Source organism: Pezoporus wallicus, unplaced genomic scaffold (genome assembly GCF_028554395.1).
Source record: "Pezoporus wallicus isolate ANWC-B61680 ecotype Strahan unplaced genomic scaffold, APGP_CSIRO_Pwel_v1 contig_818, whole genome shotgun sequence".
Lineage (NCBI taxonomy): Eukaryota > Metazoa > Chordata > Aves > Psittaciformes > Psittacidae > Pezoporus > Pezoporus wallicus.
The window spans coordinates 2,019,889-2,032,957 of record NW_026636248.1 but is presented as its reverse complement, the minus strand read 5'-3'; the positions used below and the strand labels follow the sequence as shown (position 1 = coordinate 2,032,957).

At 46.6% G+C, this 13,069-nt stretch overlaps 1 protein-coding gene across 9 annotated transcripts in view; it reads left to right on the top strand.

Moving 5' to 3' along the window:
- Positions 1 to 13,069, top strand: part of RREB1 (ras responsive element binding protein 1) — a 123,934-nt gene that overhangs the window by 19,404 nt on the left and 91,461 nt on the right. The window contains exon 1 of one of the 9 annotated variants that reach the window (XM_057399288.1): positions 2,105 to 2,253. The exons of 7 other annotated variants lie outside the window; for them this stretch is intronic. In XM_057399288.1, the coding sequence (XP_057255271.1) occupies positions 2,148 to 2,253 (106 nt within the window). In that variant the 5' untranslated portion in view covers positions 2,105 to 2,147. Of the gene's footprint in view, positions 1 to 2,104; positions 2,254 to 13,069 lie in introns of those variants that run through there. One more of the 9 variants, XM_057399293.1, reaches the window with a different exon arrangement.

Sequence of the window (13,069 nt, the reverse complement as noted above, 5' to 3'; positions counted from 1 at the left end):
AGACTTCTGTTGTAAGATACGGAGCTAAACATATGCTAACGGCCAAGTAGGCACAATAACTACAACAGCAGATTTCCAAGAAAAAAGTTTTGTTGCAAAGGAGCATGGTCTGTGAAGGGGCTTTATGCCATCTGCACACTTAATACAGTCTGTATCATTAGTTATCATCAGTTACAATAGTCCATTTGTTTGTAGATTTCTGAAGTTGTTTTTTATAACTCTTTGGGGGAGTAGAACGTAAAACAGGGCAGCATGCAGAAATCTAAAACTCCAGCCAAAAGACACCTCCTTTTTGTGTCTACGTGTTGCAGCTGTCTATCTTTTGGCAGCAGGCAGCCTGTGTAGAATGTGGGGTTTTAGCACTGAAGTGTGGAAGAGCGAATTAAGGAGTTCTGAACTTAAAACATTCTTCTTCTCTAAGGAATTTTGGTCCTCACCACTGCTTAGCTATTTGGAGACTATTTGAAGGGTGCTTTTTTTTTTTTCTTTCAGTAACTCCTTATATTCACAATGTGATAAACTGCGACAGGTCACTAATTCTTCAATTTCCTCGGTTACTCTGCAGTTGAGTTGGAGTTGGTTACATAGATACCCAGCTGTGAGGAAATATGAAAAAGAACATGCATGTAGTTTTGGCGAGGGAGGGAGTGGAGGAAAGGGGAGATTTCAGTTTTTCACCCTGAAATAGGCTTTTGTGTAAGCCAAATAAATGTTTTGTTTCAGGGATGTCAGCACAGGACATGTTGGTTTTGCATAAACTGTGGATAGCATCATAACAGGTATGGTATAGTTATACATTTTATGGTACTTATTACACCTAGAAAGGCAGGGGATTCTGCGAAATATGTCAGTGCAGCAGTTGCCCTGCAACAACTTTACATATACTATGAGTACTTGCGTTTTGGAGTAAGTAGATGCACACTTTTGTACCGTGCAAGCAAACTGTCAAGGGAAAGGTGTAATAACACATTGTGTGGCTTTCCTTTAAAACCTATATTTTTAAAAGTACATCGTGCATTCAGTTACAGTGGTGGTGTCAGAACAGAGGGTGGAAACTGCATTCTCAGTGCTTTGGGAAATGGGATTTGGGTGATGACCTCCATCTCCCTCACTGATTAAATCCTTGCCTTTTGCCCAGGCTTTTCATTATTCCAGGCTGGTCTGGGATACAGTTTTCCTTTCAGCTGAGACACTTGTACTGCTGTAGCTGTTGCATCTCCCGTGAGGAGGGTGGAGGAAGCCAGCACGATCAGTTGTGTACACCAGTAGTACTGCCTTGCTGGTGAGGGCTGAGCTCTGACTTGAAAAGGTATGGTTAGAATGGGTCAGTGTTTGTGTGCATGGATGAAATCTGACTTTTTGCTCCACAGAAGAGGTTAAACCTTTCCAAACGTGTGTAAGTTGAAGTGTGTAAAGGCAGTGTGGTGCTTCAGCAGGTTTCGGCCTTTCTGTTGTTGTTGTTCCTAACTTCTGCACAGCTTCTGAGCCCTTGGTCTTCGGGAGGCTGGTATTGAGAGGAGTGGAAATCATCCCGGGGAGAGGAAAAGGACAAGCTAACCTTGGCACCTGGGGCCTGCCTATTATGTTGCACTTCCTCTGCGGGGCGGCGCGGGGCCGGGTCCGGCCGGAGTGATGTTCTCACAGCAAATGGAGGAAGCTGCTCTAGCAGAAGCAGAGCTTCTGGATCTCCTCTCGCGTGGGGGATGGGACAGGGTGGTGGAAGGGGAGGGGGACGGGACGGGACGGGACAACCAACCACCCTCATCCCTCAGCTGAAGGGCAGAGCTCGACAAACTTTGTGGAGAGCTGAATGCTTCGTTGAGGCCGGTAGGGGTTGGGGAGCAGAGATTGTTTCCCTGCCGTCCGCTGGCGGCAGGGAAGGTACCAGGGTAAGGAAGGAGCCGTGGAAGGATGGAGGGGGGCGGCTGCTCCTCTCCCTGCTTGCTGACTAAACAGTTATGTCAGCTGGCAGTCGGCGCGGCCTGGGGATTTGCGATAGAGCTTCTGGAGGGTGGGGGTGGCTGCGCAGGGGGAAGGGAGGGGAAGGGCTGGCCCTGCCATAGCGACTGCTGCTCCTCCTGCTTCCCTGCCCCAGGGTAGGCCTGGCCGCCGGTGCTGCAGCATGACCCCCGGAGGTGTTCGCGGTGATGCCCGAGCGGAGGTGCCTCATGGCAGCCCCAGCCGGCCGGCAGACTGGCCTGCGCAGGAGAGCGTTCCCGTCTGACTGGTACCCGTGCCGTCCTCGCCCGCTGAGTCAGGGCCTCCCGAGCACGTGCCGCTGCCAGAATAGCCGGAGCCTGTTGCTGGGGCTCCCGGCCGAGCGTGGTGCCGCTTCAGATGTGGGGGGAGAGGGGCAGAGCTGCTGTGTGTTCATCCCTCTGCCCGGCTCTGGCGGGAGATCGTGCGGTGGTGCGGAGGCAGCAGCAGCCACCCACGGTTGGCCAGTGCGTTGCTGCCACAGGTAGAGGCTTCCCCGTCTCAGCACGGCCCGGAGCTGTTAGAAAGTAGACAGTGCGTTCTGGCTGCTGTTCAAGTTCAGTGTTTCCTTTCTTGGCCTTGAAGGCAGAGGGAGCCCAGGGTAGCCCTTACACAGAGCAGGAGGTATTTATAATGATCCTTTCAGGTCGGTAATGTTCAGATCCTATTTTTCTGTTCTTCTTGTTTTGTTTTCCATAAATCGTGTACTGTGAAGTTGGAACAGCTGCAGCTTTTCACCCGTGTGCTTTCCTCCCCTCCACCCTCTACTAGGAGTAGGTAAAGGATGGGTTGCATGTGAATCACCTCCATACCTATTTCACTTCTCCTGTCCCAGCAGTGCAAGACGGAGAAGGACCCTGTCTTGACAGGCAAAAAGGGTGTGTGTCTCAATTGTTTGAGGTCAACTGAGTTAGCTGAACACAATTAAGGGAAAAAAAAAAGAAGTTAAAGCTCTCCTGATGCTCCCTAAGGTACAGCCTGCTGTGTCTGAAGCCATGTTTGTGGGTGTCGAGACCAGTTAGTGTGTTAGCCTGCATCTTAATGAACATCAAGATAGATTTTTAGTAATGTTAATCCGACTCAACTGAGCTACCATGGTTAGAGTCGTGAGTGAGCCTGTCTGGCCCACATGGACAAGCTGGCTGGAGGCTTTAGCTAGCAGGACAGCACCAGTCAGTGTTTCTAATGGTCTAATTAAGATGTTTGCCTTCTCTCCCCCCCCCCCCCCCCCCAGCTGAGTGCAGTATGAAAGAGGAGAGAAGGTTGTAGAAAAATGTTTATATTGCGATGTGGAAATCTACCGATCTTGCCCAGGAGTTGCTTTGTTGTACCTTTGTGCAGCTCTCATCACCTCAGCGCAGTTCTCAGCTGGGTGTGTTGTGCCTGGCAGTCCTTCACAGCACACCTGGATGCTCTTTTATGCACGAATCAAGCAGTAGCATGATCTTGTAGGGCCTCTCAGTCCTCTGCCGAGTGGCCTTACAGACAAGCTGGGCAGCTGGACTTCTGTCAGCTTGTTCTCAGCAACGTAGGTGTCTGCTAACTGGTGTGGGAAGGTTATAAAGCACTGAAGTGCCTGAGTGATGCCTCAGTCTCCCTTCTGCTTTCAACACTGCTCCTGACCACAAGAGCGAGTGCCTTGTGGGAGGGTGTTAAAATTGATAATGCCTGAATCCTTAAACATGTAGCTTTTTTCTCTGCTTGTTGCATGTAAAAAGGCCTGTTTGGTGGTGGGTGTTTTGTGAGCAGAGGAAAAAGTCTCCAGGAGATACGAAGCCACTCTGAAGTTATTGCTAAGCCAGATGTACATCATCTGGCTTTTTTAAAGCAGTCAGATTATCTGTTGCTCTGCGAAAATGGAGTTATTTTGAAAGGAGAGGGGTATGTGACTGCTTGAGTGCTTAGAGATAGGGTCTGAAATGCTCAATAACCACAATTCTCACAAACTTCACAAGGAGCGCTTCTGGAAACGGCTCTTGATGCGTTGGGTACAAAGCACTACAAGTGCGGGTAAACAGTTCTTTAAAATATTTTGGCACGCTGAGAAAACTTCAGTGAGTGCTACTTGGAAGCTGAACACTTGACTTTCCGTGGATAAGATCAGTTTAAATAGGTGCGTTTTTCATCCCTCTGTGTGCATGAGAGAGGGGAACGGGAGGGCAAGTGAAAAAATGAGAGGAAAAGACCTCATTGCTGACTTGGGAGACTTGTTTGACCTTCTGAGCCCTGTGCGCTTGTCTGTGGTTTCCAGCCAAGGGCTCTCACTTTTAGAATGCCCTGCTTCTTGTGCTGAACTATTTTTTGACGCACTGAATGAATGCAATATGTTAACACTCCTGTAAGTCCCAGAATTGCTTGGCTGCCCCTTGCCCTGCCTGCCTTGCGCTGGCTGAAAAGGTACCATTGTTTGTTCTGCAAACAGTGGGTGATGGTTGTTTCCAAGGTGACTGTGGTGCTGTTGCTGCCCTCTAGTACAAAGGGAAAAATTGGCTTTAAGCACCTGAGCGCATCCCACTGTCACCAAAGAAGGTGGGAGGGAGGAAGGAGCTGTTTGGTAGTGCTCTCTGGGCTCGGTATTAGAATACAGACAGGAAAGAATGCGGGTGAGCTAAGAAAGGGCAATGCATGAATTTGGCTTATGCTACAGAGCATTCTTCCTGAATAGTTCACGGTTACAGCTACTGAAACAGGTGATTATTTCTAAAGCTGTGTCACTAGTGAGTGGAAATTGTGGTGAATTTAAGGTCACAATCATACTGATCAGCTACTGTAGTTTGAATTTACAGTCATAGTATTATGCTTTTTCCACTTAATTGAGAGGATGTTTTGAACACTGCTCTAGCAAGGGTATATGGACTTCCTACAAGGAGCACCCAGCAGTTCTGCTGGACTTGTATGTTTTCAGATTGTTTTGGAAAACAGTTAAATAACTGTATGCATCCCCCCACCCAAAACAGATCCTAAATAGTTCATTGATAGCTTTTGTGTGTTCTTGGAAGGCTTGCGGTACTCAGCACAGTGACTTATTTTGATGTGTCTAGGTGGATGGATGAGAAGCATTTTTTCAGCCAGAGGAATGTGCTGCCTGCCCGTCTACTGATGCAGCTGTTCCGGGGGGGGGGGGGGGGGGGGGGGGGGGGGAGTTTAAAAAGAAAAACAACCAACACTTCTTTTCAATTGGTCATGGATGCTGCTAGCAGAACTTTGCCTCCCCCTGCATCAGGTTTAGTACAGTTCATACACAGGTTTCAGTAAACATTAACCACTTTTATCAGGGCTCGCAGCATGCTGAATGGTTAGCAAAAAGCATGTACTGAGAGAGACAGAAAAAACGAACAAGTCCAAGGTCAAAAGGATGGTAGGTTTTCCTTCATTAAAATGAGGGGTGGAGAAGATTGAAAAAGCTTTGTGGAAAAAGTAGTCCCATGTGAAAACTGTGGTTCTTAAGCTTTCATCCAGGTAAGAGCACGTGGTGCTGCAAGGAGGATGTGAATCTTTGCTGCTGCTTTAGTGAGATGACCAGAACACATCAGCCCTCCTCGTGCTCTTGCTCACTGACAGCATGAACTCCTCATGACTCAGATCAATCAGGAGCAGAGTATGATTTTTGCTATCGCTTTGTTCCATCTTTATACGAGGCTGCTCCTACCCAGCATCCACAAAGCTCCCACTGATTTCAGCAGTGCAAAGCCTGGAGCTGGCAGTAGGAGATCACAATGTCCTCTCCTCCCTGCCTGCATGAAGCAATGGTACAAAGCCATCCTGGTTAGGAGGGGTTGGTTAAGGAACCGAGGTTTAGCAGTTTGCCTCACCTTTCTTTATCTTGCACAACCTGGATGTTTCTTTATTGCTTTTGAGGGATGCAGCGCTGCTAATTTTTTGTGCAAAATGAATTGCTGTAGTGATTAAAAAATAGTTTATCGTCTTAGGAGTGAAAATGAAGTCATTTGCAGGTAAATTAGTGAAATGATTTTTAAGTTCATGTATGGGGAAAAAAGCATTTGAAAAGAGCATATGACCTGCGCTAATTAAATCTGTTGAAGCATCTGATGTCAGAGTTCAAGTTATAAGTTATTTTTACTTGTGCAAATCTGCATATCCTGTCCCTTCTAGCTCCATTCAAATGGTACTTTGCAAAAGAAAAGCAGCAGTGTTCACCTGCGTGTTTCCTAGAAAACAGCATCACTGAAAGGTTGTACCTCAGTAGAAAAAAACACACAGATTTACTTAAATGATACATCAAACACGAAAGAAATCCAAACCGTCTGTGGCTGATCTGACAGTAGTTTGAGAAACACCCTCCTCTGCATGCCCCTCAAATAAGAAACGTGTGCGCACAGTTACAAATCTCATCTTTGTGGTGACACAGATGATTCAGTGCAGGAAACGAGAGGAATCTCATTCAGCAGTTAAGCATTTGTGGGGCGGGGGTGTGAGGAGGTCATGGTGTTCAGCACACTCGATTAGAAACCTTTGGGCTCCTTTCCTTGCTGTCTTTTATACTGATATAAATTGGGGCCAATATTGGCAGCATCACCACTAGGGCTGCAGTGGTGGCCCATGCTCTTCCTGCTACTGTGGTTTCATGGTCCTGGGGGTGGCAGAGGGAGATTCAGATGCAGGCTTGCAATCACAGCTTCTTGGAAGGTGCCATAGTTCATCTAAATATAAAATATGGACTGTGGTTTTGGTCTTAAATATTTGTGGGATTTTACCAAACCACTACAAACAAACAAAAGTGAACAGGGAAAAGGGACACATTTCAGGCAAGATTTATTTTTTATTTTCCTTTCACAGGGTGATGTGCAGACTTGTATTCTGTGACTCAGTGTTCAAGGGAAAGACATTCCTCAAATTGAGAACTTCTTTGTCTCTTATTCACAAACTTCCCAAAGTGCTCTATTTGAAAGCTTTTCAGGAGACCGGGGTGTAATTTCCTTCTTAACTCTGATGTTCTCCCACAGCTTCCCAGATGTTTTTGCCTTCTCCAAATTTAAAGCAAAAACAAACAAACAAAACTGACTTTCCTAATAAGTTGACTCTGTGTTGTAGTGAAGTCTATGGAGGGAAACAAAATCATGCCTGTTACTTGAATTCTGAAATACATTCACTTAGTTCTAAGGGCAAGTTTAATGGGAGCACATACAAAACATTTATGTGTATGTGTAAACTTTTGCCTTGCCTGGAAACTGACCAAGGAATAGGGTCAGAAAGACAATTTTTAGGTTGCTTTGATGCCACTGCAAAAGCATTTGCAGTTTCGTATTTGCTGTAGGTCTCTGACTGATAACCGGTGCTAATGAAGCGGCTTTCCATACAGTTGTATTGAAACTATTTATGCAAATACAGTGAAAGCTTTATTGCAAAAGCAATCATTTACAGTGCACAGCTGGTAAACAAAAACATTACCATTCATTCTCCAGTGCCTCAACAGCTTCTGCTTGGTTCTCCCCTCTGTAGCTGGCTGTGTGTGCTCCCAGCATTTATTCCTTGACTCCAGCAGTGCTCTACTAGCACTGAGGTGCAGGAATGGCACTCTCTTGCACTGTCAGTCTGTGCAACCGCAGTCTTGTTCCCTTCTGAAATTGCTTCATAAAAGGTTTCTAAAGGACCTTTAGGTGCACTGTGGGTGGGAAGAATTGCATGCATCCCTCTTTTAGAGACCTTTGCATAGGCTTCAGTGCAAGAGTACTCTCTTCAATCTCTAACACACAGAGTCTTTTGATAATACAGTGAAGGGACTCATTCTGTCAACCATTACACAAAATTTCTGTCCTCCTTCAGCTGGGCTCCTCTAGGCTGGGGAGGATGGTCTCTTTGCTCCAAGCTGTCATGGTCAGGTTTGGCAAGGCAGGATGTGAGAGACCTCTGTGCCATGTGACTGTCAGGAGAAAAGGAGGTGAATGCCCCATCACAACCTTGGGGCAGCAAGGAGTGATGGGGGAGACTTGGTTCTTGTTTCCTGTCAGCATGCAGGTGGGTCTCAATTCTTTTCTCCTCATACAGAAACTTTCATGGCACTGAACTTCAGTTATAGCGTATGATTTGGTGGTTTTTTTTGGGGGGTGGGGGTTAATTACTGAGCTCAGTAGAGCAGAGCAGGTGATGGGTATTCATTAATAAGCCACGCTGCTTATTAATGAAGGGGCACTTTTGCGTCGACTTTTGTGGGTGTCTCCTGTATCTTGAGGGCAAGCAGGTTTGGCTTCAGCCATACAGATGTCAGGTGTGTTTGGGGCAGGCAGCAGTGCCTGGCATTTCAGCTTCAGGAGCCATTGCTCCCTAGGCTGAGGGCAGACCATACAGCATGCTCCCATCCTGCAGCATACATAGACCTCTCTGGGCCCAGCAGTGCTGACCAGACAAAGCATCTAGATAGGCTACACATGGGGTAGTGGCCATGATCCGAGCATCCCCAGTGTGAGGTAGCACTGGAGCCTGGAGAGATGGCCTGTTGCACACTGCAGTCACTGCTCTGCCTGGCTGAAAAGCCTGGATTGTTTCAGTCTTGCAGCTCTCGTGCAGGGTCTTAGATTCAAAGCACTAATGACTTCCTCATTGGGACCCAGACTCTTTAAATTTTTATTAAAGGGATTGTCTGTGCTGACATTTAGCTAGCACCAGATGTTGGCTTTGAGTTACCAGTGTGGAGGTGGCATAGCTAATAAAGGCAATGGTAAGAAACTTGTGAGAAACTGCCTGTCAGATGCAGCTTTGTGTGCTGCAGCCTGTGTGATGTCTATCGCTTCTTCATGGGCCAGCGTTCTGTAAGAAAGCTTTTTTCTTTCCTCCTTTTTATTCTATACTCTTGACTGGCTGAGTGTTTTCTAAGCACATGTCTTTTTCAGGTGGCCTTGGTCTTTTGTTAGAGACTGGCTAATGCAGGGAGAGTGCAGAGGGAACAGAGTGGCAGATCTGGGGGATTTCCTTTATATTTTGGTATTTCTTCTGTACATAACTTTCCTGTAGATCATACTTCTCCCCCTCAACCTCTTTTGGCCATACCCTCCCTCAGAAAATGTCAGCAAGCGATTGTTTCCTTTGCAGAACTGTGAGCCCCTAGACAGAGGCTTTTCCAGTTTTATGAATGCACCATTTGTTGCTGAGGGCACAACTGTTCGATATAACTGGCTGCATCCCACTCTGCTTGGGACCAGCATGCACTACAGCCAGGCTATGCATAAACCAGATTTTTGTATTAAATGGCACCATTTTGTCCACAGCAGCAGTCTGTCTGTCTTTTGTGTGTGCACGCGTGTGAGACTTGCAGTTTTCAGATGCAGAATACATAAAGAACAGCAGTTCTGCAGACATACACGTTACTCAGTGAGCGTACCGTGCTGCTTTAAAGTTTATTTTTCTTAGGGAGCTCCTGATGAATGATATTTCTTCATTATCCTGTGGAGGCAGGCTGAGGCAAAAGCACATTTTAAAGTGTTTTATAAAATGGATGCATGGTGTAACACTACAAATGTAGTAGCTTCACTGGGGACGTACTCAGTTGTAACTTAACTGAAAATACGTGTAGTGCTTTGAAAGTAAATGTTTTTATGTTTTATTGTATGTCATCAACCCAGAATCTTTTCCCCCTCTTTTTCCTGTTAAGTGCCATAGGGCTGGAGATGTAACCACTTAAAGATGTGCTGCATTCTTAACTACGCCTAGGACATGTCATTTGATATCAGACCTGCAGCTGGAGGGGCTATATAAGGCCATCAAGCATGGCTCCCATCCTAGTTGAGATGCAGTGCAGTATTTCCCAGCACAGATTTCTACAGCACACACACATCTGTGATGCTTGGGTTATACTTCAGCTAACACAACTCAGGCCTTACAGCAGATTGGGAGGTGCATGAGGAGGGGGCTGAGGAGCGGTGGGGATTAGTGGGTACTGCACTGTTTGCATGTTGTTCTCTGTCATTTACCCCTTGGCCCTGAAAAGCAGCTTTGGTAAAGTGCTGTCCACATCGTCAGTTACGTGAGTGCAGGCTGTGGAACAGGGAGATTGCATGAGGCTCTGGTCCCAGCAAATGAATCACAGCTTAGGCTCTTAGTCCACACTGCCTGTCTCATTTGTGTCAATGCCAGGAGTTTCTCCTCTGAAGCACAGTGGACTCTTATCCCCATCTCTCCTCTCTTATACCTGTTGAGTACCCCCAAGCAAATAAGAACACTTCCCAAGCAAACCCACCAGCTTAGAAATTGCCCACTCACGCTTCAGTAAAGCCATTTTCTATGCTCCATCATAGTTGTGTTTAAGAAATGGGGGAAACTGGAAGCATCTCTAATTTTCCCTCTTTAAAGAAGGTCATACTGAGTGGGGAAGGAGGAGGATTCTCCACCTCATCCTGTTCTGGGTGTACCTGAACGAGTCTGAGCATTAGGCAGGCTTACCTGAAATGTAATAATCCATATACCAAAAAGGAGTAATAAAGTCCAGCTTTGTAGCCTTTCTGTGGAGGTTCTCCCCCTAACTCACCCTGTTCCTTCATATATTCACTGCTCACTTAATGTTACCCGTGGGATGAGGGTGGGAGGGGGAAGCTTGTTCTCTTTCATGTGACTGCAGCACAGTTAATAATTGTACCAGACTTCAGGCGCTCGCGTGACCAAAGGGACTGATTGGATTCTGAAGCGGACAGAAGTTTTTTCAGGCACATCTTCATGCCTCAGCATCCCAGCAGAGCAGAGAAGGAGCTAGATCTGCTTTCTCCGTGATTGCTCATTTGTTACGAGCTGGCTAGCATATAACATGTGAGACAAAGGCCGCGCTGGCCTGAAAAGCCTCCCCAAAAAAGCCAGTATAGTAAATACACCTGTAAAATGGTGTGCAAGTTACAGATCTCACGCGTGTCATGTGCTCTTGCTTGCTCTATCTCTCCCCATACTGCCTTAAAATAGGGATGGCAAAATAGTTTGATAAAATGCATCAAGTGCTATACTGTTGATATGATTTTTCTCAAGCACATGTTTCCAACACTTTAATCTTTCATGGGCTGCATACTTGCTGCGGGAGTGGAAGAGGATGTTGCAGGCTTACTTTCAGTGTACTTGGAAATCTTTCCCACAGAAACTCCCCAGAAAACATATGAAATGATGGCCTGGAAACCAGGAAGTTCCTGATGCCTAACACTCATTGCTCTGAGGGATTTACTGTGCTCTGGAGGTCATGTAATAGTCTTTCTTCTTTGTTGGTTTCTCTTAAGTTTTATACGTGACGGCCGAGTAGGTGTGTGTTGCTGAGCTTTTAGGGGCCCTTGTTTCTGTAGCATAGTTTTGCCTCTGGTTCTTTTTTACCAACACTCTCATGATTAATATGTCTGCTGTTTAAAATGGCTACTGAACCACCACCAAGTTCTTACACCTGGTTACCAACTGCTTAACCCCTGTCAGAACCCACCCAGCACATCTTTTGAGTTGATGCTTTTGTTGCTTGGCAGATACGTTTCTGATCTTTGGTCTGTCCATTAACCCTGTGAATACTGTACACAATGAAGACATAAATCTGCTGTGGTGATGATGGTACGTCGTGATGCAGTATCACTGCTGCTGCTCCCACATTGCACTCTGGTTAGATTAGCGTGACATGCAGTCTTCTGGGCGTGTGGTTCTGGGTTTGGGCTTTTTGCTTTGTTTTCCCACCCCTTTACCGCTCTGTGTAGTTTTGGGTTTTTGCGAGGAGCTGCAGAAGTTGGTAATGTAGAAGAGCAGCAACAGAGACAGGAAGTCTGGCACTTGAGGGCTGATGGTCCTGTTGAGTTGGTAGGGAAGATCCAGCAATCTACAGAAATTGTGCATCCAGTTTCAGTCTGTGATGGAGTCCTCTGGCGTCTCCTTTCCATGCGCCTATGTTTGTGCTGGGGTGCGATGGAGCATGAAAGGAGTCGGAGAAGAGAAGGGTTGGAGCTTGGGTTTCGTTGCCAAAATTTAAACCAACCAACAAACAAACTCAACCAAAAGGAGAGTTATCCGGAACATACCACAAAACAGGTTAGGCAGGGCACTGAACCCAGATAAGAACCTTCTCCGTGCTTTAAGGCATCTTCAGTACACCCTCCTCCCTCTATCCTTTCAGGGTTTCCCCCCCATTCCTCCCCACTATGAGATAGTCCTGTGCCGACTGGGTTTGAAGGGGGGCAGGAGGATGGTTGCAGTGCTTGCTTGCCTGCTGCCAGCTGTCTTAAGAAATAGAGGGTGCACTTGTCCGTGCCCATCATCCCGTCGCAGAGGCAGGACTCAGTGTGGCATGTGCCTGTGTGCATGCCTTTATGGCCTCCGCTGTGTTGCCTTGCGAGCAGTCCCATCCCCAGAAAGTATCAGGGGAGGAAGAGCAGCAAGGAGACAGGGAATGCTGGCGGGTGGAGCTTGGAGGGCTGATCCTCCCCATAGTTAATCATTGCTTGCAGCATAACCTGTTCCTGTTTTCTAGAGGTTTCACTGGCACCCGCAGTGAGCAGCATATGAGGAGTATGTGACAAGCTGCTTTCCAAGCAGGATGGTTTGCCTTGCAGCAGGAAGCCCAGAGTCTTAATACAAGACATCGTTTCTTCTGTAACATGTTTATGCCCAATCCTTCAGTAAACATACCATATATAGTCTGGATTGTGCTCGCTATAACACCCTGCTGCAAGGCGACTTTGCTAGTACCACACAGATTCCTTAGCTCCTGGTAACCGGCTGACAAATAGGATGTTGCCATATGTAACATAAATATTCCACACAACTGGGGTCTTTTACACCCTGCTCCTAGTGCATAAAGCACGTGTTTCTGATCATGACATGTCTGGCACTTGGAAAATGAAGAGTCTTCTACAAAGCAAGGTGCCTTACCAAAGGATGGACCAGGTCCCATAGGTGCATTTTTGTTGCAGAATAAGGATTCCACTCTTTTCATAAACAACAGATGAAGCTCGCACTTATGCATCAGTGTTTCGGTGACTTTTCTTTTTTTTTTCCTTCTTTTTATTCCTCTCTCCACTTTTAATGCCAGTTGCCTCTTAGGTCCCGAGCTAGGGCTATGATTCACTGGGAATTTTCTCTTTTCATGTAGCATTGTTTGTAGAACTTCTTCTTTCCTGTTTCTCTGCCTTCT